Source organism: Cucumis melo, chromosome 11 (assembly GCF_025177605.1).
Source record: "Cucumis melo cultivar AY chromosome 11, USDA_Cmelo_AY_1.0, whole genome shotgun sequence".
NCBI classification, from domain to species: Eukaryota; Viridiplantae; Streptophyta; class Magnoliopsida; order Cucurbitales; family Cucurbitaceae; genus Cucumis; species Cucumis melo.
Window position 1 is genome coordinate 3,116,839 of NC_066867.1, and position 27,335 is coordinate 3,144,173.

Genomic DNA, 27,335 nt, shown 5'->3' on the forward strand with positions numbered 1-27,335 from the left:
GATTGAATTGGTCTAGGTCACTCTTCGGGACGGAATGAAAGAAGGGAGGAGATTCTCGAACAAGGAAAAAGATCCAATCACTTCGAAAGAATTGAATGAGGAGTCATATGAGGTTCTCTATCTTCAATTATGTTTAACAAAATTTATGTAGTATGACTTAATATCGTACGTATAATTTTTGCTTTTTCAAAAAGAAAAAGATGGTTGTTTTGAAGTTTCAAATCATTTAAATTAATAATTAAATTATTTTTTTACCTTTTTCTAAACAATTGTTTTCACTCTTCAAATAAAGTCTATTCATAGATATTCTTATAACATATATGACATGTTAAGTAATAAGCAACAAAATTACTTTGCAGTTGATCAAAACGAAGCTTTTAATAGACTCGAAAAAAATAGAGATCATAAATGAAATCAACAAATCCACTAGCCTTATTCACCTATTTAGTTTTTCCAATCAAGAGATTCCAAATAACAAGGAATCAATTACAGGACAAAGAGACGTAGACCGACTTGAAGAGCTCTATATGACCTTCATACAGGGCCAACAGACTCGTAAAAAATGGTATTCCATAACAAACACAATGTCGATATTGAAGTCATGAACTGTATTATTAGTATATAAATTTATAACAATGACTAATCTACTTTGTTTGATTCTAATTGCTTATCCTTTTTTCTTATATATCATAGTTAAAATACTCTGATCTTTATAGTCCTTATTTTCTTCGGCTTTTGTTTTTTTGATTCTTATCCTAAAAAAGAAGATTTTTTGTTGCAAAATAAAAGATCTTTACATATATGTATTTTGTGAGTATTGATAATGAGATAGCCATTGTTTTCTTGTTGTTATGAGATATCCGTTTATTAAAATATGATATCAACGTCCCTCCCATTTAGAGGATTATATACCAATATTTTAATCCATGAATATCCATTAGATATCGTAAATGATCGTATAATCCAAATTCAAACAGCTAGAACTCGACGTAAATCATATGCCCAAAATCATAATCCATATCTGTTCAAATTCGATTCGATCCAATTCAATTGAATTCAATACTTGGCAACAAACTCACATGCAAGAATCTGTTCAATACAGTTCGAATTTATCATCAATTTGTACGTATAGAGTTTGGCACGACGCCATTGTCTTCCAGATTCGACAAGACATTAATCTACAATAACTTCCCGCGTCATTTGGTAGAATTGTACTGATCTCTCTGAAGTAAAGGTACGAAAAATGTTCATACAACGATTGTAATTAATGAAATCCAAAATCGGTGCATAATTTCCCATGTGTTAAGGTCCTATACTTGATAGATAGATACCTAAGACACAAACGCTATTTTTATTTTCAGTTTTCTTTACTGAATACATTGGGGATCAATATCTGTTTGAAGCAAGAGAAGGAAAAAATACGTTACTCTGATGAGTCTACATTGAGTAAGCATTGCTAATCTGTATTGCAAAATGATTGAAGTTTTGATTTATTGATTGGATGTAGTGTAGTAGACGGCTAATTTGTATTGTGAAATGATTGCGTATGATTATTTTATTTTATTTTTGTTGGTGATAAGATTTGATTTTAGACTTCTTGATTAGATGTGGTTGAATCTACTTTGGGCATCTGCCATACCAGATGATATGGCTGGAGTCTGGAGTGTTTTTTTTTAAGGGAAATGTGTTGGATATGATAGAACCTGTGATTTGATGGAATTCATTTTCCTTCCTACACTTGTAAGAGAAGAGAAATATAATGTCTGTCACAACAGTGACAAACTTCATTATGATGCAGATCGATTTGATTTCCCTCGCACAAATTGTGTGCGGAACTTGCAGATTTATAGCGTAAAAAAAGGAAGAAAACTTGTTTGGTTATGTTAGATTAGATATGTAGGCACACAAAGAGAGTTTATTGTTTGAAGTCGACAAGTAAAGTTGATAAACCCTGGTTTCTGATGTGGGTTGTTATGGTTTTCTATCTCTAACTTAGGTAATACGATTTTTTGCCTCTCCCCCTTGAACATCAGAGGACGAAATCCACATTTGCTTCGATAATCTCTTGCTTAAACAGTGTTTGTCCATGTCAGTACTCAATATTGCACAATAGAGGAAAATTTTTTGACAAGGACTTCGATAGTATCCTGAAAAGGAATATAGAAATGTAGGTCGGAATTCATGAGTTGAAGGGGTAAAATTTTCTCTAGGAAAAATGTTATATTGTTGCTCTCCTGCAACTTATATGCGTTGTAGGCATTTCAGGTAGAACAACACACACACACACACACATTAACACACATTTACTTCCTTCCCAATCCCAATACTTCGGAATCCTACTCTAATTTCTAGAAACAAAAAATTAAAGTTGGAATAACTGCATGGAGGGGTGGATCTTTTGCCTTTTCTCTTCATCTCATTATATGTCTAACTTACAAGTAATATCAATGCTCAGAGATTTGTTGCACCATAAATTGGATGGTTTAATCCAAAATCTTCCTCAGCCCTTACTACCAAGTTAATAAATGATTTGGGGGGTAGTAAGTAACTAGAACTGCAATATGACCTTTGGGGTTCTGAGTACAAGCATCTTGCAGGTTGAGAATTGTTTGATGTTAAGAAGAATTGATGAAAACATATTCCATCTTCAAACTTGCTTGAATTCAGAGCAGACCAAGCACATCTAGGTGATAGCGTTCTTGATATTGATTTGAAGTAGAAAACTTAAATACTTTGATGGAATTTTCTCTCTGGTAGCAAAGACCCACTTGTTTGAATGGAAAAACAAATGTCGTGACCAAGAAAATAGATAGACCAAAATGAAGACCACTTGATGAGAAACTTTTGATCACTTGTTCTGCATCACTGGCCCAATGCAATAGCCAAGAAATTAAACCACCTAAGTATTTTGGTATTGACATTGATCCTCCACTATGTGTCAAATTTTCTTGGCTCTCATTTAGGGACTTCAAAGCATTCCTAATCCACTCTTTCGTAATTTCATTATAATATCATTGAACAACTTTACTGGTTTGTTTTCTTTAATGCACCATCAAACAGGAATTTGTGAATTCTCTATGAATTGTCTACCATAAACAACAACTGTATCTTGGTGTACAAACACTGTATTCAACCTCCTCAAGGGTTATTGAAACATGCACCTTTTTGATGTTTTCACATTATTAGGATTAAAATAATCCAGAACTCGAGAATGGTAATTTTTCAAAAAGCATTAGTCGTGGAAAAGGGCATTCTGCATCTTATTTAATTGCTGAAGAGGTGCTTGATTCCTACATAATTTTTTTTTCTTCTTAAAAAAAATCTAATTTATTATTCAGATAACCACTCATTTTATGGAAACATTGTAGGCTTTCAAGTGAACTTCACATAGGCTTGTTCCAAATATTATATATCTATATATCTATATATGTATATATTATAAAATAAGAAGGAACAGTTCCACATTTTATATCATGTAAATTTTCTCCACTTGCGACGACAATCTTATCTCTTTGGGGGTGTTTGGGGGCAAGGGGTTTATTATTATAGTCCTAGGTTATAACCAGAGTACAATAGTTTGTGTTGGGGTTGTAAATTATTTTCGTTTGAGTTATAATAGTATGTATTTGAGGTGTAAACTGTTTTATTTTGAGAAGGAAATAGTAAATACTGTAGCAAAGAATAAAAAAAGCGATGAATTTAAATTAGTCAAAATTGTAACAATAATAAATATGGTAGCAAATGAGAGTTTTGAAATAGTACTTACTGCAGCTCATTGGGGGCTTTTAAATAGTATTTACTATGGCAAGAGGTGGTTACTATAATCTTAGGATTGTTTGTGCCTCAAGGCCCGTCGGTAGTTTAGATTAATTCAATTTGTTTTGGGATTCCAATAGGTGCATTGATGTGTTGCGACAAAGACTTACTTGCCAAGTTTAATTTTGTTCATGTACTCAGCCAGATGGTTTAAATTTTTTAGTTAGATAAATCTTCAATTCCTTTTAGACAGAAAAAATCTATACTATTTAATGAGTGTGCTCCCTGTTATATGTTGGCATAGCACAAAGTGAGGGGAGTGATATACATGTCTCAAGCATGTCTCTTACAAAATTGTTGACTATTGCCTAGGTTCTGTGATTAACATAACAAACGAAGTTTCACTAAGCCACAATTTTCCATGCAAATGGGTCCTCTATGGACTAGTTTTGCCAAAAAGTTCGGTGATTTGATTTCCCAATATTATTTCCTCAGTAGGTGAAGATTTAATCTGCAAGACAGGATCATACACTACAGTAGAGTTCACAAGCACTTGCCTACTAGTTGGCCCCATTCAAACACATCTTACCCAGATCACCCTTTTTTGTCTATCTATAGACACGGTTTTAATTCCCAAGCAACCCAGATCTCAAACTTTCAACCACCTGCCACGCATTCTCACTCTAGCTCTTGTGCGACTTCAAGTTTCTTCAACTAAAAATTCTTTGACTTTCTTTTGTGAAGAATAAAACTACAGGTTTTTATTTGGTGAATATTGTAAATTGCTGTGCAAAGTCTTAGGCTATCTTCACTAACAACAAACCAGATCACAGATTTTCATTAGTTTGCAAAGATAATTTTTCAGGAGGACAGTGTGTTTTCTTACATGAGAATTATTAATATTATTATTTGACCCATTTTGATAAGAGTTAAGTTTGGAGGACTAAATTTAAGATTTATTGAAAGTACAGAGACTAAAATTAGACAATTGAAAGTACATGGACCAAAATGGAGAGAAACTCAAAGCACAGGGACCGATTGTATTTGAACCTGTATTCATTGTTCTCATCCCCCAATCGGAAGAGTTCTGAAGATATATGTGGTTGACACAAACTTTGTAGACTAGATAATTCATTCCATGCAAGTTTTTGTCTTGTTTTTCTTCTTTTGCATGTTTTTCTGTTAACATAAAAGTATAGCCATTATACTTCATCGTGTTATTTTGAAAAATAGAAGCATTGATGATCTTCATTTTTAAAGCGACTTCTGTATGGCCTATAAGACACTAGACCTTGCCCAAGGTTGGACGAACCTGCGTAAGTCTTTCATTAACCTTTTCCATATAAACTTTTCTTTTGACATTGATCCCTTTTTTTTTTTTTTTTTTTTTTTTTGATTTCTCATAAAAGCAATTCAGGATTTATGACGCTTAAATTGCCAAATTCGAGTACTAGAAGTGCTAAATTTTATTAAAAAATGATCGTAGAGTCATTTTTATTGATCTAACTTGTCTAGGATTGCCTGGAAGGTATTAATATTCAAGTAAAAGACAATGAAAGAGTTGGAAGATTGATCCTTCAAGTTTGCTTTCCGTCAAGTGATTGGCCAAGGAGATTAGTATGCTTATTTGAAATTTTCTAGACAAAGGTCTAAATACAGCAGAAAAACTCAAACAGAAAATTGGCTGCTTTGCAACCTTTGATTTGCTTCTTGTATTTGAATGGAAATGGGGTTCAAAATCATATCTTTTATCAGTGTCTTTATGAGAAAGAGAAGACGAGCATGTGTATATGGTCTTCGACTTCATGCCTGCCAATGGTGAGCAAGTGCTGGGCTTACCTTTTGGGGATAGGCAAAATTTTTGCTGATTATTATTTCTTCTCTGAACCATTGCTGCCAAAGCCTTGTTCGAAACTGTGGATTGGAAGACTTTATCGAGTTCCTCTAAGAAAAGGTTTGCATTGGCAAGATAGTCTTGAAGTAGCTTGTTGCCTCTTCTTGGTATTTGCTTTCTCCTTTCCTTTTGAAGATTTTGGTGTGCAAGACTTCAGTTTCAAGTGGGCTCTTTTTGAGAAAGCGTCTAAGTTTTGCTTTGTATCTAGCTTTCTTTGAATTTCATTTGCTTTGATAAACTCGCTGTTTTTATGCTTGAGATTGTTTTAGGTTGTTTTCTTTTTCGTTGACTGGGTATACCTTGCATTTTAGTTTTAGCCCGTTATTTTCCTTTAGTCCTTTTTGCTGTTAGTATAATACTTTTGTACTTTGAGCATTAGTCTCTATTATTAATAAAGAGGCTCGTTTACGTTTCAAAGAAAAAAAAGAAAGTGAAGATGATCAAAGGAATATCAATGTAGGAGTTCGAGGGAACCTACTTGATCAAAGGATCATATGGGGTTGCCAAATTGGTTGTAACATACTCGTTTTTCTCATCTGGCCCAACTTCTAATAGGATAAACCCGCTTGGTTCAATTGAAGACATTAGAGTTGACCAAGTGTTCAAGGAGAACCAAAAACTAAATACTGTGACCGAGGAAATAGACCAAAGGAAAAATCCATGTGATGAGATACCGTCAAATGCAGGTTAATGCATTATTGATTCAGTGAAATAACTACCAAAAAACTGAATTTCGGTTTGTGCATAATGTACTCAACAACGTACAACAAATTGTTTTGGCTCAGATAGGAATTTCAAATCCTCATTGATTTTTCCATTAGCAACATGATCACTGGTTTGTATCTATTGATGCTCCACGAGACAGAAAATTATGTCTTCTACACGAACTGTACGATAAAGCAACAATTTATCTCTTGGTTTATCAACACTGTACCAAACCCCGAGAGCTAAACCTCGAGAGTTATCTTGCACTATGATGTAATTATATTGTTAAGTTAGTCCAGAGCTGGTGAATGGTATGGTAATCTTTCAAAAAGCATTAGTCTTGGAAATGAGTAGTCTGTATCTTAGTTAATTGTTGAAGAAAAGATGCTTCATTCCTACGTAGATATGGGCTCATTTGATTCTAAAAGTATCTTGTATAATATGCCAATATGGGCTCATTTTGAGAAAACAATGTAGGTCACCTTTCACGTGAACTTCACATAGACTTGTTTGGAACACACTAAAAATAAACAAATAAAAAAAAGAAGGGGAAAAAAGGAGGTAGGATCTCACAATCTGGATCAAGAACAGTTGATTTTTCTCTATTTCTGATTGTGATCTCACCTTATTGTCTCATTTTGGTTCATCATTTGTGGGACTCCAATAGCTGTACTGATATATATATGTATTATCACAAAGGCTTAGCTGCCAAGTTTGGTCTTGTCTATTTTCACCTAGATGGTTTAGGTTCTTAAATTAGATTGATATTCAACACATTCAGTCAGAAATAATCTATGCCATTAAATGACGTGTTCATGTTGTATGTTGACGAGGCAAAAAATAAGGGGAAGCATTTAGATGTATCAGGCATGTCTCTAACAAAAGTGATTAACTACTTGCTTAGGCTAAGTGCTTAGCAAGCTTAAAAAGTTTTTACTTGCCCACAATTTTCAGCCCAAAGGGTCCTCTATTGGCTGATTTTCCCAAAGAGTTAGGTGACCTTGTTTACCCAAAAATATATCCCGAGTATCTAAAGATTATGGTCTAGGAGACAGGACCATGTGATACAGTAGACATCACTAGCAACTGCTTTCTAGTAGGACCCATCCAGAGATTTCTATCCACCTTTTTCTTAGAGAACTATTGCCTATATCATCATTTTTCTTCTATATATACATGTTTTCAAGTCCCAAGCAACTCAGATCTCAAACATTCAGCCACCCGCCAAACTTTCTCATTCTCTCAATTGCTACTGTAGGACTCCAATTTTCTTCAGTTCTTAATTTATTGATTTCTTGTTCTCAATTTCAAAACCATGGGTTTTCGCTTCACAAAAATTGTAAATGCTGTGCATAATATAGGTCTTTCTTCTCTAGCAACAAGCCAAGAACCATCAATTGTCCGCAAAGGTTATTGTGCCGTTTATGTTGGAGAGAGCCAAAGGAAGCGGTTTGTGATTCCAATATCTTACTTGAATCAGCCATTTTTCAAAGATTTGCTCTGTAAAGCTGAAGAAGAATTTGGTTACAATCACCCCATGGGAGGTCTCACCATTCCCTGCAGCGATGATACATTCACCTGTCTCATCTCTCATTTGCATTAGTTGCGAAGCAAATACTATATTTGTTAGCCCACAATCTTGTAGATCAGATTGTACCATTTTTATGTACAGTTTTTTGAGGGAGAGCAAAATTGCCTCCCCAAATGATGTATACTGGATTAGATACACAAATGTTTTTTGTTCTTTTGAACTCCTATATATATATATATTTTTTTTCTTTTTTCTGAAAGGAAATATGTATTTTTTATTGATGTAACGAAAAGAGAGAAAGTTCAAAAGGTACCTGAGATTGAGAAGTATAAAGCTCGTATAATCAAGTTACAAAGGCAGAATGAAAACCTTTTAATTAAGGCCTAAGACTTGGAACGAATAATCTGGATAATATATAGAAAGTGAGCAAAAATCTTTTGTACTTCCTATATAGGTCCCTTTGTATCTCTTTTTCTTTTGCTATTGATTCTTTACATTGTCTTTGTCAGAAAAACTTCAGTTTCCTAATTCTTCAAATCACCAACTTCAAGCAGTCAAATAACAATCTATAAGACTGGTATCTTTATATTTGTTTGTAAATGTAATTAAATCTATTTTGAGCAATCACCATGCCAGTAGATATGGATGGAGCTGTAATACTTTTTTTAAGTGAAATGAGTTGGATGGAAGGTAATGATAATATATCCTGTTTCTCTTGAACTCTTGTACCAAAAGATATATAAACGCACACATATATTTATATCAAACATATATGCATGTACATACATATGTGTGTGTTTATATATGTATTACAATTTCATGGAGAATACTGCAAAGCAAAACACAGGATTTTCACAGTTTGTGTGTCAGAAAATCCTATTTGGTTAGATCCTATAACAGATTAGATACAATGCCTGCACATAAAGAGAGTTAAGTGCTTTAAGATAAAAAATTTTAGTCAAGCTTTAGTTTATGGGGAGGGACACTTTAAAGTTCTCTTTCTAATTTGATAAGAGAGGCTAGCTCTCACCCTTCTTGAATACCAGAGGGCAACACTAACCTCTCTTATTTTTTTCCTCCTTTACACTAAATATATTCTTTTTGATTGATTCAATCTGGAATTCGTATCCTATTCAAGATTCATTCGTGTAATTACATGCAAAAAGATAGTGAAAATTTTGATTGGACGTAGTTTTCTCTTAGGAATAACTAGTCATTTTACTGATAAGTGTCCACTCTCTCTTTACAGTCCTTTTTATATACTTCCTATACAGATATGCATTGATATTCTACTACAACTAGGAGAAATTGAAAAAGAATAACAAAGTTGGCAAAACTGTGTGGAGATGTTGATCTTTTATCTCTATCTCTCATGATGTATGCAACCTAGACGTGAGATCAATAAAGGTCTCTTCTCTGCAGGGAATTGTCAGGCCACCCATTGGATGGTTGAATCCAAACTCCTCCTCGGCCGTTTTCAGTAGGTTTAGAAAAGAAGGATGGTTCAAGAAAGAAATTGGGACCACAAATCTCTTTGTTTGGATTTCCCCTACATAGACTGCAATATGTCCTCTGGGAATATCAGATTTAACTTTAGTAGAAACGCCCTGTATTTTGAGAATTTGTTTGGTGTGAAGAAGAATTGAAGGCAAACGGATTCCCATCTTTAAATCTTCCTGAAGTGAAAGAAGAGCACGAAACTGTTGGTCGTTATGCTCTCAATGATCTTGCAGTAGAAATCTGCAATACTTGGATGAAATCTCTCTGCAGTTTGAGTTGGAAGATAGTTGTTCATTTGATTTGAATGTATATATAGGTGAGGAAAAGGAGGTGTGAACGAAAGAATTTAAATGTAGGTGTCTGCATGGTCCTACATCATCAAGGTTCACATGGGGTTGCAAAATTGGTTGAAACAGACTCGTTTTCTCATCTGGCCCAACTTCTGATGGTACGCATTCACTTGTTTCAGTGGGAAGATATTAGAGAAGAAAATAAGTGGTCAAGGAAAACCAAAAATCAAATGCTGTGACCAAGAAAATAATAGACCAAAAATAATCAATGTGATGAGAAACTTCCAATCACAAGTTGCTGTTTTGTTTGCCCAATGCAATAGTAACTAAGAAATAAGACTACCACAAAGTACACTTCATATTGTACCCAAGGTACTCACATTTGTACAATAAATTGCCTTGGCTCTTGTATAGGCACGTAGGTTGGTTCCTCCTTGTTAACTTCTTCTTTACCGCTATTATGGTAACTTTTCTGGTTTGTTGTATCCATTAATGCCCCGAGAAACAGGAAACCAAAATTTTCCACATGATCTACAAACACTGTCTTCATCCTCAAGAGTTATTGGAGTAAGCCTGCAGCATGTTTAATGTTTTCATATTGTTTAGTTAGTCCAGAATTTAAGAAAGATAATCTTTTGAAAAGTACTAGTTTAGGAAATGGGTAATCTATAATTTTAGTTATCGACTAAAAGTTGCTTATTTTTCTTTATAAGGATCTCCTTAAATGTTGAACTCCACATTCACTCATTGTGAGAGAACGTTGTTGGTCAGTTTTCATGTGAACTTCACATAGGCTAGTTTGGTATCCAAAAAGAAAAATTTAAGAAAAAAACGCCAGGACCTCTCAATCTGCATCAGGTAAATACTCTCCATATCTAGCTATTTTATAACCATCTTGAATCTCAACATTTTTTTGGCTTGTTGATTGGTTTGTGAGACTCCAATAGCTGTACTAACATGTCATCAAAGGTTAGCTGCCAACTTTGGTTTTGTTCATATCTTTGAGCCACGTGGTTTAGATTTTTTAATTAGATAGGCTTTCCTTCTGTTTAGACATAACAATGTATGCCATTAAATGAATGTCTCCCTGCTATACGTTGGCATGTCAAAGAATTAGGAGAACGGTTTGGATGTCTCATGCATTTCTCTAACAAATGTAAATGACCGATTCCTTTTCACTAAGTCACAATTTTCAGCTCAAATGGGTCCTTTGGTGGCTGGTTTTCCTAAATAGTTAGGTGACTATGTTTTCCCGATATTATTTTCCAAGTAGTTGAAGATTATTATCTAGAGTACACTACCATGTGATACAGTATACTTCACAAGTACATGTCTCCTAATTGAGCCCATTCATAGATGTCTCACCTGCCACCACTCATTTCTTAGATCAAGCTAGTGGCCACGTCTCCCTTTTAATCTATATATACATGCCTATTCAATTTCCAAGCTACTCAAATCTCAAACTTCCAATTCACCACCAAATATTTCCCTCTCTCTCAAGTGATATTGTGCAACTTCTAGATTCTAAAATTCAAGACTCTAACTTCTTCTTGAGAGGGAGAAAAAAAAAACCATGGGTTTCCGTTTGGGAAGAATGGTAAATGCCGTGCAAAATATTAGACTTTCTTCTCTAACAACACATCACGGATCATCGGCAATCCGCAAAGGTTATTGTGCAGTCTATGTAGGGGAAAGCCAGAAGAAGCGGTTTGTGATTCCTATCGCTTACTTGAACGACCCATTTTTCAAGGACCTGCTAAGTCAAGTTGGAGAAGAATTTGGTTACAATCATCCCATGGGAGGCCTCACTATTCCTTGCAGTGATGATACATTCATGGATCTCATCTCTCGTCTGAATGAGTCATAAAAGAAAATTTATTTGTTAGATTAGTCTCTTGTAGATCAGACATTGCATTCCATTGTACACTTTTTTGAGGGAGAGTCGAACTGCCTCCCCAGATGATGTATACAAAATTAAACAAGCTAATGCTAGAAAAAAGAAGAGATTATTTCCTTCCAAATTTTTCTCTTTCCTTGTTTGGTCATTTTATGGACAATTATGCTCTTCCTGCCACATCGGTTAGTATTTACCAAGCTTCAGAGTACATGTACAAATAATAACTTACATTATGTCATTCATTATGAGGAAAGAATGCTACTCCAAAATTTCTGTCATCTTTTCCTATTTTCATGTTTTGTGAATGGTTTACTTCCCGTTTTTATTCTTCATCCAGCCATAATTTTTTCTAAATATTTGAATCTGTAACAGGATTTTGAGTAATCAAGAACCATTAAATACTAGTTCCAATTTTTACATGGACTTTGTTAGTTCCAGAGAATTGTTGATTGCATCACAAGTTTGATAATTTAACTGACACTATTTTTCCTCCCATATACCATGTGTTAAATTGGTGATATAATTATATTACCATAACTCATCAACTTAAGCTTTTGGGTCAATTGGTGATTTAAAATAGTATTAGACCAAGGTCTTGTGTTGGAATGCTTGAAATCTCGTATACTCTTCAATTAATGTTGATTTCCATTTGTTGTGTCTTCAAAATTTCAATCCCACAAGTATGGGAGAGTGTTAAAGTGTTGATAAAATTAAATTTACCATAATCTATTTGCTTAAGCTTTTGGATTAATTGGTCATTTAACACTCTAAGATGATAGTCAAATATTCAAACAAAACCATACCGGCTCAAATCTAGAATAGTCTAAATGGATTTTGATCTAATTCTCATTTCATTATATATTGATGAAAATATCTTGTATTAGCCAATTAAATTGGTATTATAGTCAAGTCTAACATTGGAGGGTAGCATGGTGGGACAAGATCCTGTGGCTGCAGCCACTTTGGTTTTCTCTTTCATTTAATCACCCTTTGTAGTTTGTACTTAGATATACATTCATTATCATCGGAACCTTCCTTTGTCATTCAAGAAAACATGATTACATTAGTGGACAGGAATTTTAATTTTGGAGCTTTCAAGGATGTAAAAGCTATAAAGATCTTGTTGGACGCGGTAAAGGTAGGTAGAGGTGGTAGAGACACTGAAAAGAGTTATGATAAAGAGCTTTGCCTTCAGCTGTTTATTTTTTTTCCATCTATTGAAATGATTTATGCAGCAAAAAACTTCATCAAAACATGACATGTATATCTAATCCTTCAAGCTTGGAAGGAACACAAGTTTATTACATGCATCTTCTGCTCAACTTCGAGAATATATTTCTCTTCACGAATTACTACATTCGAAAAGGGTAATATTCTCTCTGTAATACATTTATGATGTCTAGCCCTTTGTTGATATATATCTCCTGGACCAAGTAAGCTACAATGTGTATCTTCATTTTTATGCTAAGCAGTTTTTTGTTGAATCATACTCATATGGTTCTAGAGGGCACTTTCAACGTGTTGTACTAACAGTTGAGTTTGCTATTAAATTAGTTATAATTTTAAAATATCTTTTTAAGATCAAATTGTTTCTTGCAAGAATAGTTATAGATATCTGAAGGCTTATCCACTATTCCAAAGGTCATACATTTTATGATCAACAAAGGAGCCTTTCCTAATTTTTTGTGGATTCATTGTAGGTTCTCAGAATTTGTAGGCTTGCTATTTTTTTTAACGAATAGACATTTACTATAAAGCTTTTGGTAAGTACCATCTTTTTTATACCCGTGAGTGTCCAAGTCATCTTTTGCGCATCTTGACTAATCTCATAGGATAACATGCTTGATTGTATATTTGTGTGTCAAGGAAATTCGCATGATATTAAATCCTATGTGGCTCTTTAAACAAGTATGCATCACATCATGTCCAACCTTAATTAGTACGTTTAACAACAATTCATTTTTTAGTCAATATCAGGAGCTATTCCTTGCATTTCCTTGTCTTAGATGTCTTCATCTGATCATAATTCCTAATCATTCTGAAAATTCTCTACTTGGACTGACAGCCATGGCTATTTTATTTGCTAAGCACATTCCCTATGAATCAGGAAATCCCAAAAGCCCACTTGCCAGTCTATGCAGGGTAGAAAGAAGATTTTTCAAATTCCTACACTAACCAGTAACCACCAATGCAAGTTCCTGTGGTCCTGACTTTCTGCATTTATTGCATTTCTGCTTCTTCTGCTTCTTTATTTAAGATAGGAAAAGATAAAGAATGCTTGAGAGCTTTGTATATGTTTCAATCAACAGTAAAAAGAGTCGAAATCATCTAGCATTCATTTATGTTGTAATCTTCTTTCAAACCCACATGAGAGAGAATCTGCTTTCTGTTGGTTTTGTATGTAAATGTTATCCCATAGAATTGTCTCTTTTGCTTTCTTTGAATTTGCACCCACTCCGTCCTAGTTGCTTTCTTTGGACAACATTCACATATTTGGTCTCTCCCCACCTTCCCTATAACCCAAGAGTCACCTAACTGAGCCTCTAAATTTAAGGTTCTAACCATTCTAGCTATCCCTTTCCAATCTTCTGCTGGTCCTCTCAAATTGGGTTATGGTTGATTCTGTAGGACATTTGTTTAGGACCAAAATGTGACACTGTAACTTTCTTAGCCCTGAACCCAAGGTGCAAGTTGGAAGACAGACCCATGTGAAGCCCTTGTGAACAATGCTAACCAGACCCCAGCCTGATTCTTCCTCTCTTCATTGCATCATCAGAACTTTTATGTGATATTGTTACGCCATACGTGCAAGATTCAGATCAGATTTCAAATTTAGATTTGGCACCTGATAGCCTCAGCATTCTCCTAAATCCTTCGCGATTTGGCAACATTATCTTTACTTGTCTTAAATTATTTCTAAGAGTGAAGACTATCCTTACAAACCAATAAGCACCGCTTAACTTTGAAGTTCTTATGACTGAGTCATACAAAAGTTAGGTGCACGTTGATATAGGAAGTAACTTTTGATTCCTTTAAAGCTTTTCTTAACCATACTTTTATATCCTCACGATTCCTCTTATTTAGATGGGATATCGGTTCATTTATGTACCGTTCCTAAACTAGTATAAACATAAACTTGTAGTTGAAGCAGCCCAAGTTTGCATTTTCACTTCATTGTTACGAAAAATCCAACACAAGAATCCACTTACAAAGTGCTAGTCTCACATAGGAAGTTCTTAAATGGTGCCTTTTGAGTGAAAGAAGGGAGTCTCAACATCATTGAAGGTTCCAAAAGGCTTCTTTGCAGGTGTGGTTTCAATATCATACTTAAAACAAACTTCATTTTAGGATTTGCTAAACAGAGCTGAAGAAAAATGTAGTTTTGATCATCCAATGGGGAGCGTAACTAATCCATGTAGAGAAGACACTTTCATTGAAATCACTTCTAGGCTTGGGAAGTAGATTTTTTAGCATTTGAAAGTGAATGTAAACATTATTATTATTATTATTATTATTATTATTATTATTATTATTATTATTATTATTATTATTATTATTATTTTTGTATAGTGAGGGATAATCTCTCCCTTTCCATTTTTAAGGCTTTTCATTTTTTAATGATCCTCTTAGGCAATAGCTCTATGAGAGAGAAAGTTACAGTGATTTCTCAAAGGTATGTTCAGATTAACTAAAAAAATATTTTTCATAAAGTCATTGTCATTTAAACATTTTAATAAAAACTATTTAAAATAAAGATACTCGTGTGTTTGATGATTCCTTTCTTAAAAGTGTATTTATATAGGTTTGTTTTGTTTGTTATATGCTAAAAATGTTTTTATTAATATCAAATTACTATAAAGAGCAACTACAAAGTACTATGTACTAATAATAGTCATTGAAGTTAGTTGATCATGAAGTTAGTGGAGGTGGTCAATGGTGGTGGTGGTTAGAGTTGCTTGTGATGGTGGTTGGGGACGATGATGGCCACGCAGCAGTAGAGGGCAACTGTAGCTATACAACATAATGGAACTGAGGTAGATGACTTTTGAGACGTCTTACAAATTAAGAAGAGATGAATCTTTAAACACTCAAAAATCATTTTTCTAAAAGTTGATTTCAAGTGTATCCTAAACCAACTTATTATACGAACTCATTTGTCTAAAATTCTATTTTGAGTTGTTGTCGAACTCTTGAAAATTTTCGAAGGCTGTCCGCTACACTGGAGCTACTCCGAAAATTTTCATTAACATTAAAGTCCTGAAATGTATGTCAAAGAAATCTAGGAAAATTCATTTCACTTTGTTTAGAGTTTTGTTTTTATTTTATATTTAGGTTTTAAAACATTACACTTTTAGTCCTTTAAGTTAAGTTTGGTTTCAATTTAGTCCATGCATTTTAAAATATTATAATTTTTTCATTTATATTTGAGTTTTGTTTTAATTTGGCCTTTAGATTTCGACGTTTACTTTTTTAACCTTACTCTTTTGCTAAATACTAACTTTTAGTTTTAATTTTAAAATTTTTTGAAACTCAAGTAGTTTTACCATTTCTGTTTTTTTTAGTCAAACAAGTAAAATGATAGAAAACCTAACCAACCTTTGATATAACAACATAAGTATCTTATCTACTTTTTTTTTCTTTTTAAAAAAACTAAAGTACAATTTTGAGATCAAGAGATTCGCTAAAGGACGTAAAATGTAAGCCAACTACGTTTAGTTTTGTTAAGTTGCAAGTGACTTTTTTGCGTATGATTTTCAATCGTTAAAAAGCCACATTATTTTAATATATTTCAACATGATCTTGTCATCTACAAAAAAAAACTATATTTTAGCTTTTAAGTTTTGAGTTTGATCTCAATTAAATTTCCAGAATTTAAAGTTTTACTATTTTACTCTTGAGATATGAGTTTTGTCTCAATTTAATCTTTAGGTTCTTCAATTTCTTATCCAATACTCGTTATTTCACTCTAACATTTATTATTTAATTTAAAATAATTACAAAGTAATATTATAAAAGTAATCTTAATAACAAGAAAAAATAATAATATTTAATTAACAAAATTCTTTAAGTTAATTAATAGGCTATATTATAACATGAAAGTGAGTAGTAAAATTATAAAATTAATCTTAATAATAATGAAAAAAATAGTAGAATTTAATTAATTATAATTCTTTTAAATTAATTAATAGACTATATTATAAGCTGATAGAAAGTATCTCAAAAACAATCCATTCAAAATAAAATTTCAAATCTGAAAGAATAAAATTATAACATTTTAGAACCTAAAGATTAAAATAAATGAAAAGTGGACCGAAACCAATTTTTTTCCTTTTCTTTTTAAAATATTGGTTTTTTTTTTTTTGAAATATTAAAAATTGATGCTTATTCCAAAAAATGTTCTTTCTACTAAATTTAGGAGAAAAAGAAAATCAATAAACTTAATTTGGAAATATTTAAAACAAAACATTACTTTGAAACCTGAATTTGTCGTTATCTTTTAGATTCTCAACTGTCATAACGACATTAATGAAATGACGAAAGTACCCCTGAAATAGGAAAGTAAAAAGACTACCAAATGCCTTTTCTTCTGTTGCTTCATCCCATTCTTTTGTTTGATGTCTATGCGAAGTCTTGATTCCTTCGCCAGTTTCTTCGGCCATTCTTCTCAAATCAAAAATCTTAAAACCATTAAGAAGATTCACGCTCATTTGCTTAGAACCCACTTCCAATTTTTCTCCCCAAATCTTCACTCTAAGCTTATACTATCCTACTCCCAAATCATCCCCAATTTTGATGCGCAAAGCTTAAACAGCATCTTCAAATGCATCATCCCCAGAACTTCTTTAACCTTCAATGTAATGATTTCTGACTTTTCTCGACATGGGTTTCCTGATTTTGCGTTAATGGGGTTCTCTTTCATGCATTCTAATGGGGTTCCTATTGACACGTATGCCCTTTGCAGCTCTTTGAATGGTTGTTCTTTTGTTCAGAATGTGGTTTATGGAAAACAAATTCACGCATTCGTGGGGAAATCAGGTTGGTTGTGTAGTGTTTTTGTTGGGAGTGCGATTGTTGATATGTATGCAAAAAATTCTTTGATTTATGATGCCGTTGAAGTGTTTGATGAAATGCCCATGAAGAATACTGTGTGCGCAAATGCATTGCTGGCTGGGTATGGCGAGGCTAGGATGTGGGTTGAAGGACTTGAATTGCTACGGAAGATGCAGGGTCTGGATTTGAAGTATGACCAGTTCACTCTGTCTGCTTCTTTACGTGCATGCGCTGGTTTATCTGCAATTGCACTAGGTAAGCAACTGCATGCTTATATACTGCGAACGGTTTATGATATTACAAGTGATGTTCATTTGCAAAGCACATTAGTTGAAATGTATGGGAAGAATGGGATGGTGGAAAAAGCATGGAACGTATTCAACTTTGCAGGACTTGGACACCGAGAAGATGGGAAAAGGGATATTATAATGTGGACTTCTATGCTTAGTGTATATGGTAGAAATGGGTGTTACAAAAGAGTAATTGAACTGTACAACCAGATGTTGATGGAAGGGATCAAACCAGATAGAGTGGCTTTTGTGACAGTCATATCAGCTTGTGGTCATACTGGCGAGGTGAATCTTGGAGTCAAGTATTTTGACTCCATGCAGAGTGATTTTGGGTTGGAACCTGGTCAAGAGCACTACAGTTGTTTGGCTGACTTGCTCTGTAGAGCTGGGGAATTGGAAAAGGCATGGAAGCTCGTAAATGATATCAAAAGTCGGGATTACAATGTTTCCCTGTGGGGAGCTTTACTCCGTGCTTGCTTGGAACAGGGAAATATTAAGTTGGGCAATTTGGCAGCTCGTAGGGCACTTGAATTGGATCCTCAGAATGCTGGGATATTTATTATGCTATCAAATCTATATGCTGGTTTTGGCTTGTGGAATGAGATAGAGCATTTGAGGGAATTTGTGAGAAAGGAAGGGCTGTATAAAGATGTTGGATGTAGCTGGATAGAGATCACAAGTTGAGCACTACTCAAATAACCTTATGTAAAAGTTAAATGGCTCAAGATGGCATTGTTTTACGAGGAAATTGTTTATTTTGAGGTGCTATGATGAAATGGTTTCATTGATCATAAGAGAGTAGTTTGTATCATAGTTATAACCAGTATTACTACTCAGTTTTATGTTAAGTCACATAAAGGCAGTTCTAAACATCAATGAGCAAAATAAGAAGGTGAAAGTACAAGTCCTCAGATTATCCGTGAGGTCTAGGGATCTTCCTCTACTTAGTTCAGTACTTGTATAACTCTCCCCACCGCTTTCATCATCTACTTTATATTTTTTGTAACTACCTTACTCGACGAGTCCTTTTTTTATGAACAAAGGTGCCTTCCCAGTCATGTTAACTGACTAGTCAAACACATTCCCTCCTTTCTTCCTCCTAAAGTACGTATTCTTTTGGGGGGTTTGCCAATTTGAGCATCAAAGTTACCTGCTTCCATCGCTTTCTTCTTCCCTGTCCTTGCACATCATGCTATCTGTAATTTTGCATTTTAACTTTTACCATGCGACAGGGCAAATAATGAGACTGTTATAACAATTTTGGCTCGGTTAGAAGACGATGTGAAAACAACAAAAGATCATTGCCAACAAAGATTATATCCCAAGCGAGGTACAGGTATGAATTTCTTTTTAGATAATTCATACACCTTGCAGCATTGACAATAGGACAGGTTGAATTTTTCCCTTTCATTAATAGCAGTTGTATTTTTCCACTTTGAGATCCTAATGACATGCACTCCTAACAAATGTCTGTACCGATTCATTTGGGCTGAGCAAATGGCTGGTCCCTTCAGTCTAATCCCCTTCTCAGTTCTCATCCACTGGTATCACTGCCAAAACCTTTCCTCATCAAGATGTTGTCTGCTTGAAGGAGCTTCACATCTTTGTTGACGTTTTCCTTTGAACAAACATTTTAATAATCCATATATTTTTAGTTTCTCACTTGATGATGCTTTTCAGGAATATGTATTAATTCATTTACTTATATAGATTTTTTTCATCATTGATCAGACTCAATTTGTCTCAGTTTTTTCCGTTGACAGAGAGGATAAAACAATGGAACTTATCATTGAATTTATTTTTCTTTTAAAGTTCTTTATCCCACTAGTTTCCCAAATGGCTGAATAAATCTTATCGGCTAGGATATTCTTAAGATGATGTGATAATGCTTCTAACGTTCTAAAACGCAATGCTTCTAACGTTCTAAAACCCTATTTCTAAGATGGTCTCCTCGTCAAAGCTATACTTTATAAATTCAAGTTGCTTTGTGCATTCTCAGCCTTAACAGGGATCTTCCCTTCCAACATCCACAAGTTTCACTTCATAGATGAAAGAAAGTATTGGCCTATTCATTTTCCGTGGCGGTTTGATGAGCCTGTTAACCATTCATGTGTAAATTTAAGGTTGAAGAAATCAAGTGCTAAGATATTATGTGTGACTTGATAGGTTTTTGGTTTCTATAGATTAGAAAGTCGTCGAAGAGAGACATCTATATGTCCAGGCATCGCATAGTGCTCTTACCTTCCTGCCTTGCCCATCTTTCTCCTGAGACACTCGGCATTCTGTATCCAGAGGATGATAGCCATGCACATAGACACATATTGGCAACAATTTTAAGAAATGGATATATGAAATACAATGTCATTGGTGACAGTTTTCAACTTGTTTTGGTAGGATGTCTGTATGAGTTGACAAGCCAGTGGTTACTTGGCTATATATTCAAATAACATGAATATCCGCGTAGATCTCATGGAGAAACCACGTGAGAAGCCATCCAACCTCATTGAGTGGAAAATTGAACCAAAATGCTTGACGTGTTGCAGTATACAAGACCCTAGTTGTACATTATTAAGGAATAAGGACTAACTTAACAATATAATAGCGTCAATGTAGTAAAGAATTATTACAATTGAGATTGCTAGAACTAGATTTTCATTTGCCACCAGAATTGGATCAGATTGGGCATTGTAGGTCTCACTCCTGACAAGTGATTCCTTCTTAATTTTTCAGTTAAATTTCTTGGGATATTATCTTCAAGGTTATGAGAATGGTGGTAATTTCTATTAATTAACATGACTTTTTGTCACGTGAAATTAAGTAAGAAACCGCGAGATAATGCAACCTTCAATTGGTGGTACTTCAAGTGCCCATTTCTTTTCTTTTATAGAGCTTCATTAAGATTATTCCCTACAAACTAGGAGCAACATTAACCACTAAGTTTCATCATTTATTTATCTATGGTTTGAAATCTTGCCGTACTTCCCGACGAGCTGCCAAACTTTGTAAATGCTGTGTATCTTCGCATGACCATTGAGTTGTTTTTCTAAACTAAGTTGAGGATGAATTGCACCTACTTTTCCATTAGTTTAACTACCGTTGCATAGAATTACTTTTTGGTGAAAGTGTTGTTTGCACTAGGACCTTTGTGATTGGCATTACTTGATCTTAACTCTTTACCTTCCATTGTAAAGGCAAGGACCACTCTGTTATTATTTCTGTGTTGCTTTCATGTGTACGAGTTGTTTGATCTGTTGGACAAGGAACTCTAGGCTTCTTTGTGGGTTCTATATGCTCTTAAATTGCTATCTGCAAATAGGTAGATAATGTAGCACTAGGATGTCTTTCATGTTAAAATACATTTTTGTCCTTCCATTACGAAGAGCTGGTGCTGCAATAATTAGTCCTTTGCCTTTAGGATATAGCTCCTTTCTAAAGAATTTTGATTTCTCCAGTTTACTCATTTACCATTAAATTTGGAGCTTGCATGGCTAGCTTAAACGTGTGTGACTTTTTGGCTTCTCCTAGTTTCTTTTAGCCTTTTGGCTATATTGTGTACTTTTGTAGTTGAAGATTCTCTATAGCCTTTCCTTTTAAGATTTTGACATTTGGCTTTGTCATATGAAATTATACTCTTTAGAGGTCTCTTTATATATGTATATGATTTTGTTCTTTTTCTATTCCTTAATCAGCCAAGATTAATGGATCGTGTCAAATATTGGGGTTCTTTTTCAAAGGATAAATTGGGTTTTGATCTTTCTTGTTTGGTTTGAACAAATTTAGAATGTTTTCCGTTCCTAAATTTAGCAACTTTTTATGATCATCAGAAAGTACTTTAGGTTTCCAATGGAATGTTATTTTGAATAAAACTCTCATGTTGCTGTTTCATAAGTTCATAGTGAGTTGTAAAATATTATTATCAAAGCCTTAGACAACTCAAGCCTGGACTAGTAGTGTTCTAAAGGGAACTCATATAATTTTCAAGGGAAAATTATGTAAGGTTGTATCATTCATTCCATCATTCTAATTCTAACAGTATTATGAAACTTATCAATTGATCAAGCAGACATGAAACGTAAGCAATGTTCAATACATTTAACTTGCAAATAGAAACTTTAATAGGGTACCTTTTGTTTTCTTGTCCAAAGTCCTAACAGCTAAGGTGGCTTTTCGTCGGCCAGATCTAAAAGTAACATTTGAATGTTATAATAGAGCAGTGTCTTAGCCCTGCTTGAGTGAAGTGATATTATGTTCAATTTTACTCTGTTTTCACAGTCATTGCTATGCATTCTTCTTTCTGAAGCAAAGGGACATTTCATATTTAATTTTTTTTTGAGAGCAAAGTTCTTAGGATGTCGCAGAATACCCATGATCAGATTATTCACAAGCCTTTCTCCAGTACATGACATTTAATGGGGATGGGACCCTGCGGCCCTGCTTTTGGTTTGGACCTGCATGTGCAGTCATGTTCATTGTGACATGATTTTGTATCAATCTCGCCCTTGTTTCGCACATTTGCTTACGAGGTACAGCGCAATCCTATCCTCAAATTTTATATTTGCTCCATCAATTTCTAAATGGGTCCGATTGTTCAATTCCCATCCCAATCAATCGTTCTTTCATTATGTATATCTTTCTAATCCAGGTTTCTTATACTCTAGACCTTCATAAGTCATTTTTTCCTCCGTTAATTTTTCAACTATCTCAACTGTATACATAATGTGGTTTGAATATTGAATTCCTACAGATCACAACTAAACTCCCAACCAGAAAACTAAGGCGGCGGCCTGCTGCTGGCTACATTTTCAACATGCCAATGAAACCGGTCATCTTTACGACAACATCCCACATGGAGTTAACCTCTGCTAGCCAGACTAATGTTTGTTTCAGGGTTCGGACATTTCATACCACAGCTTACAATGCAATATTGTAAAGTTTAAAAGTTAGATTAGAAGTAGTAAGGCAATGAGGAAAGCAGTGAGGGGAATACGGTTGCAGTTATGGTAAAAGTAAAAAGTGGCAGTTTTGAAGTAGTTGAGGTTGATCTGCCTTACTATGTTGTCTTCTTCACAAGAAGACTTGGGGACAAGAGTAACATGGCCTTCCATGTGCCAAACACAAGGTATAGTCTCTATCAAACTCTCAAAAGAATATCCCTTTTACCCCATTGGCTCACCGGGTCACCGCATTTGGATGGACCCTTTGCCTTTCACTCTCTCTCTCTACCTCTGATTTTTCTTCTGTTTTTTCCACCATTCAATTTTCTTTTTCTTGCAACATGAAGGAGTCCCTTTTAGGACAGTGACTCGATTTCTCTTTTCGTCTCATCTATCTTACCCTTTCATTGTTTTTCTAGTTTAACATGGTATCATAACAAAAGAGCGTAGGAGGTTTATCAAGTTTATTGAAACTTGGTTTCTTTTTTCTACTGATTATAGTAGTCCGTACATTGGATACCGTGAACTCGAATCAATATTTGAGCCACCATGTTTATTAGAGCTTTAAATTTTTGGATCTAATATTAGTTTTCTTTCTTTATTTCCTTTTTCCCCTCTTGAAAAACAAACCATTTCTTTTACTTTTTGTTTAGGTTATTTTACCAACTGATTGTCCTAAAAAGTACAAAAGATTCTCTTTTCTACCTATGGAACTATGGCCGTTATTCACGCAATCAACTGTCGATAAGATGTTTGGAAAAAGCTTCTAAAGTTGCTTTAAGGACCCTAATTTTGAAGAGATGTGTCTTTTTACGAGGCCTACCCTTTTCTTTTTTCTCTCTTTTGCTATGATTTTGATTGCTTGCAATCAAACATAATCATAGTCCTTTTGCATAAATAATCAATAAAAATGAAGCCAAAGTAATGCTTGTTTTAAGTTTTAAGTAACCTAGCTACAAGGTTTGTTGCACATACCTTATAATTGAAGTATTAAAGATTATCATCACCAAATGTAAAAAAAGTTTATCCATCCTAATGACTTAACTAGTTAAAGATATACGTAACCGATTAAAAAATCAAAATTTCGAATCTCATTCTTTTTTGTTATTCAACAACGGTTTTAATTTTAGAATTAAAGTCTCTTTAAATATTCGAAATCTTTACTTAGGATCCTCGAGTGAACTAAAAGCAATGGTAGAATATATTGAATATACTTCAACTTATCCACTTCCATCTATAAGATGGATTAAAATAAAAGGATAATCACAACGTGTTGCACTTCTACGACTAATAGTTAAATGTGCAACAATAAATTCAAATAATCGCAACATCGCTGTTGTCGCATTATAAAACATAGATTTATGGTAATATCAATCATAAGATAAACGAAAAACCAGTAGTCAAACATAATCCTTAACCCCGAGCTACACAAATCCCACTCCTAAGGCCCTGAAAGGTTACAATTGTTGCTTACATTATATAGAAACGTCTTAGGTACACATACATACATACATATACATACATATTTATATATATATATATATATATAGAGAGAGAGAGAGAGAGGGGGGGGGGGGGGAGGGAGAAGGGATAGATGGACAGTCTACGGAGAAATCAAAGTTTTTGGTAATATAGAAAGTGGGGATATATGTCTTATTGTAGGCAGTTCTGACTTAGTGGCTGTGATGTTATAAGGACCACACCCAAAATTAAAATTAAAACAAATACATAAAATAAAAATAAAAATAAAAATATGATTTTGTGATACACTTCATTTTATCACCAGACATTGCTCTTCTTTCTAATAAATGTGTAGGACATACCATCACTATTGTCTTTCTTCTTTAATAAATAACAAGAAATTTCAAATAAAAAAAAAAGTTATACATTTTCTACAAATCAATTTCTTATAATTAGTAAATGAATTATGTATTTTTTTTTATAAAATATCTTCTCCAAATGGGGCCCACATTGTTATAAAAAGAAGAGTAAATTAATTATGTGCAATGAATTTTTTTTTAAAAAAAAAGAAAGAAAGAAAGAAAGAGAGAAAGAAAGAAAGAATTGATTTGTATAATGTTGAAAATTGTCACATTTCTCATAAGTATAAGGGATGTGTACCATATAATAATCATATAAAAGTACTTGGAAAGTGATTGTACTTTTAAACAACAAATTAGATTGTGACTATTATTTAATACCCCAATTGGAAGAGTTTGGTTGATATATATTGAAGCTTTTTTTTTTTTTTTAGTCTAAAGTTTTTAAATGTATTTTTGTACCAAATTTTCACCTTAATTTTCTCATATGCTTTCACGTGCCCTAACCTATTTGATATTTCCTTCTTCAAAAGGGTAAGATTTTTAGAGATTTGTGCATCATCTTTTGGTACAATGTCAAGTTTGACAAAATTCACAACATCATTTGGGAATATATATAAATGATATAAAATAAAGATTGAGTTAGTTATTTTGGTTAAAAATCACTTTTTATATATATACATATATAAAAAAAAGTAATAGTTTAGTTTCTAAATTTTGATTTGCTAACGACTTGGTCAATTTATTTTCAATTTTGTAATAATTTAAGTGATAGAATTCTATTGTGTAACAATTTGGTTCTTATACTTCGAAGTTTGTAACGATTTAGTTTTTATTCTAGAAATTAGTAGTGAAATTGATTTAGATTTTTTTAAAATAATAAACCAATAAACTAATTAGAGATTCAATATTTTACCAAATAAACTAGTTTGCATCATAAAATATAATAAAAATTGATATCTAACGTTGACAGTTTTATTTCATCTGGGACTAAATTGTAACAAATTTGAAAGTACAAGAACTAACTTGTTACATTCTAAAATTTATAGACTAAATTTTTACAAAATTGAGAGTATAGAGATTAAATTGTTATAAACTAAAGTTTAATGACTAAATTCTTACTTTAATAAAAGTATATGCATCAAAAATGTATTTTAACCAAAAGGAACAATACAAACATAACGATGAGGCTTAAAGTATTAGAAAATATAACAAAACAAAAATTTTGATCCAACTCTCAAAATCTATAAGTAACAGACTATATCACCAACGGAAGTGATCTATTAACAATAGGCGCTATCACTATCGCTAATAGTCTTTACTATATTTGCAATTAATTTCTTTAAAAATATTATTTACATAAACAAATTGTTTTTATTTTAATAGTTAACATTACATTGTACTTTGGGAAGAGAGAGAGAGAGAGAGTAATTATGGTAATTCCAATGCATTTGCATTGAAATATTGAGTAAAATTTAGAGAAATAAATGTGAAGATCAAATGAGTAAAAAAGCATATAGAGAGATCACATGGGTTTACATAATTGTGAACAAAAAGAATTGTAAAGAAATAAGAATCCAACGTCCAAACAAACACTAAAATTCAAAACTTCCAACAGAATTTGTACTCAAACAGTACACTTCCATTGTTAGTCCGTGAGTTCAGGTAGACACCCCAAATGGATACTTTTTTTTTATATATATATAAACCATTTCTTTCATTCACATCATTATATAAGTTAAATAATTTATCGAGTTTCAACTTACCTCGGTAGGTATCGGAATTGATAGATAGTTTGAAAACAAATTATTCAAATAAATATTTTTGAAAGTGTTTGAGGCATCGACATGAGTTGAGTTGAGTTGAGTTTTAATCTCAACTCAATGTTTGGATTACCGATTTCGTAAGTTAATGTCGAATATCTTTGATAAACTTTATGTTTTCATATTTCTCTCTCCCCTCCTTTTAATGCTTCTAATGATCACTCCAGTTGTCGGTTATTATCTATGACCAACTCCAATGACAATCATGATCTTTAGTAGCCATGCTCTGACGACCACTTTAAAACCTAACTTTAGCTATAACGATCGTTGGCGGCATACTTCAATGACCCACACCTCTAATAATCAACTCTAGCAACCACTTTTACGTATCCAACTCTATGCAATTACCCCTTCTATTGATATATTTTGGCTATCACTTTTGGTGACCAACTCTATCGATCATCTCCAACGAATACAAATACACAAAATCAATATATACAAGGAAATATAGACTAAACGTAGAAAAAAATAAATGAGGATAAATACGAAACTATATTGTCATTCCATCTTTTAGAATATCCACATCTTTGAATCTAAAAAGAATACAAAATGTAAAGAATTGAAGAAGAACACTCTAATAATGGTTAAACAAGAATACAAAATTTGGAAGTATAGATTGGTGCTTGCTTCTAAAGAACAAGCACAAAGACCAATATTGGTTAGATTGAGATGCAAGGTGAAGAGTTTTTGTGTCTTTCATTTTATTTTATTGTAAATTCAAGTGTAATTTGCACAAGTTTGATATTTAATTTTTCTAAAAAGTAGGTTTGATGTGATTTGGGTCCAATTTGAGAAGAATCTAAATCTCAAAACATCTAAAAAAAGTCACAGACTAAGCGAATTT

General features: G+C 33.3%; 2 protein-coding genes and 1 long non-coding RNA gene across 6 annotated transcripts; 2 read left to right on the forward strand and 1 right to left on the reverse strand.

Moving 5' to 3' along the window:
• The first annotated feature begins 847 nt into the window (after positions 1-847).
• LOC103497508 (uncharacterized) lies at positions 848-15,080 on the forward strand. Its single transcript, XR_007824815.1, has 3 exons — positions 848-1,234; positions 1,362-1,446; positions 13,681-15,080. It is a non-coding gene; the product is annotated as an uncharacterized LOC103497508 (long non-coding RNA).
• LOC103497274 (auxin-responsive protein SAUR23-like) lies at positions 9,079-9,680 on the reverse strand. Its single transcript, XM_008459403.3, has one exon. It carries the CDS (start codon positions 9,548-9,550, stop codon positions 9,257-9,259), a length of 294 nt encoding a protein of 97 aa, XP_008457625.2. The 5' UTR covers positions 9,551-9,680; the 3' UTR covers positions 9,079-9,256.
• A 1,965-nt stretch (positions 15,081-17,045) lies between the features above and the next one.
• LOC103497272 (pentatricopeptide repeat-containing protein At2g13600-like) lies at positions 17,046-23,430 on the forward strand. Of its 4 annotated transcripts, none has more exons than XM_051091636.1 (3): positions 17,046-19,250; positions 22,256-22,437; positions 22,659-23,430. In XM_051091636.1, exon 1 carries the CDS (start codon positions 17,189-17,191, stop codon positions 18,596-18,598), a length of 1,410 nt encoding a protein of 469 aa, XP_050947593.1. In that variant the 5' UTR covers positions 17,046-17,188; the 3' UTR covers positions 18,599-19,250; positions 22,256-22,437; positions 22,659-23,430. The 4 variants fall into 4 exon arrangements, with proteins under 4 accessions (XP_050947593.1, XP_008457623.1, XP_050947594.1 ...); XM_008459401.3 differs by having other exon boundaries at positions 22,263-22,437; XM_051091637.1 differs by having other exon boundaries at positions 22,273-22,437.
• The last annotated feature ends 3,905 nt before the right edge of the window (positions 23,431-27,335 follow it).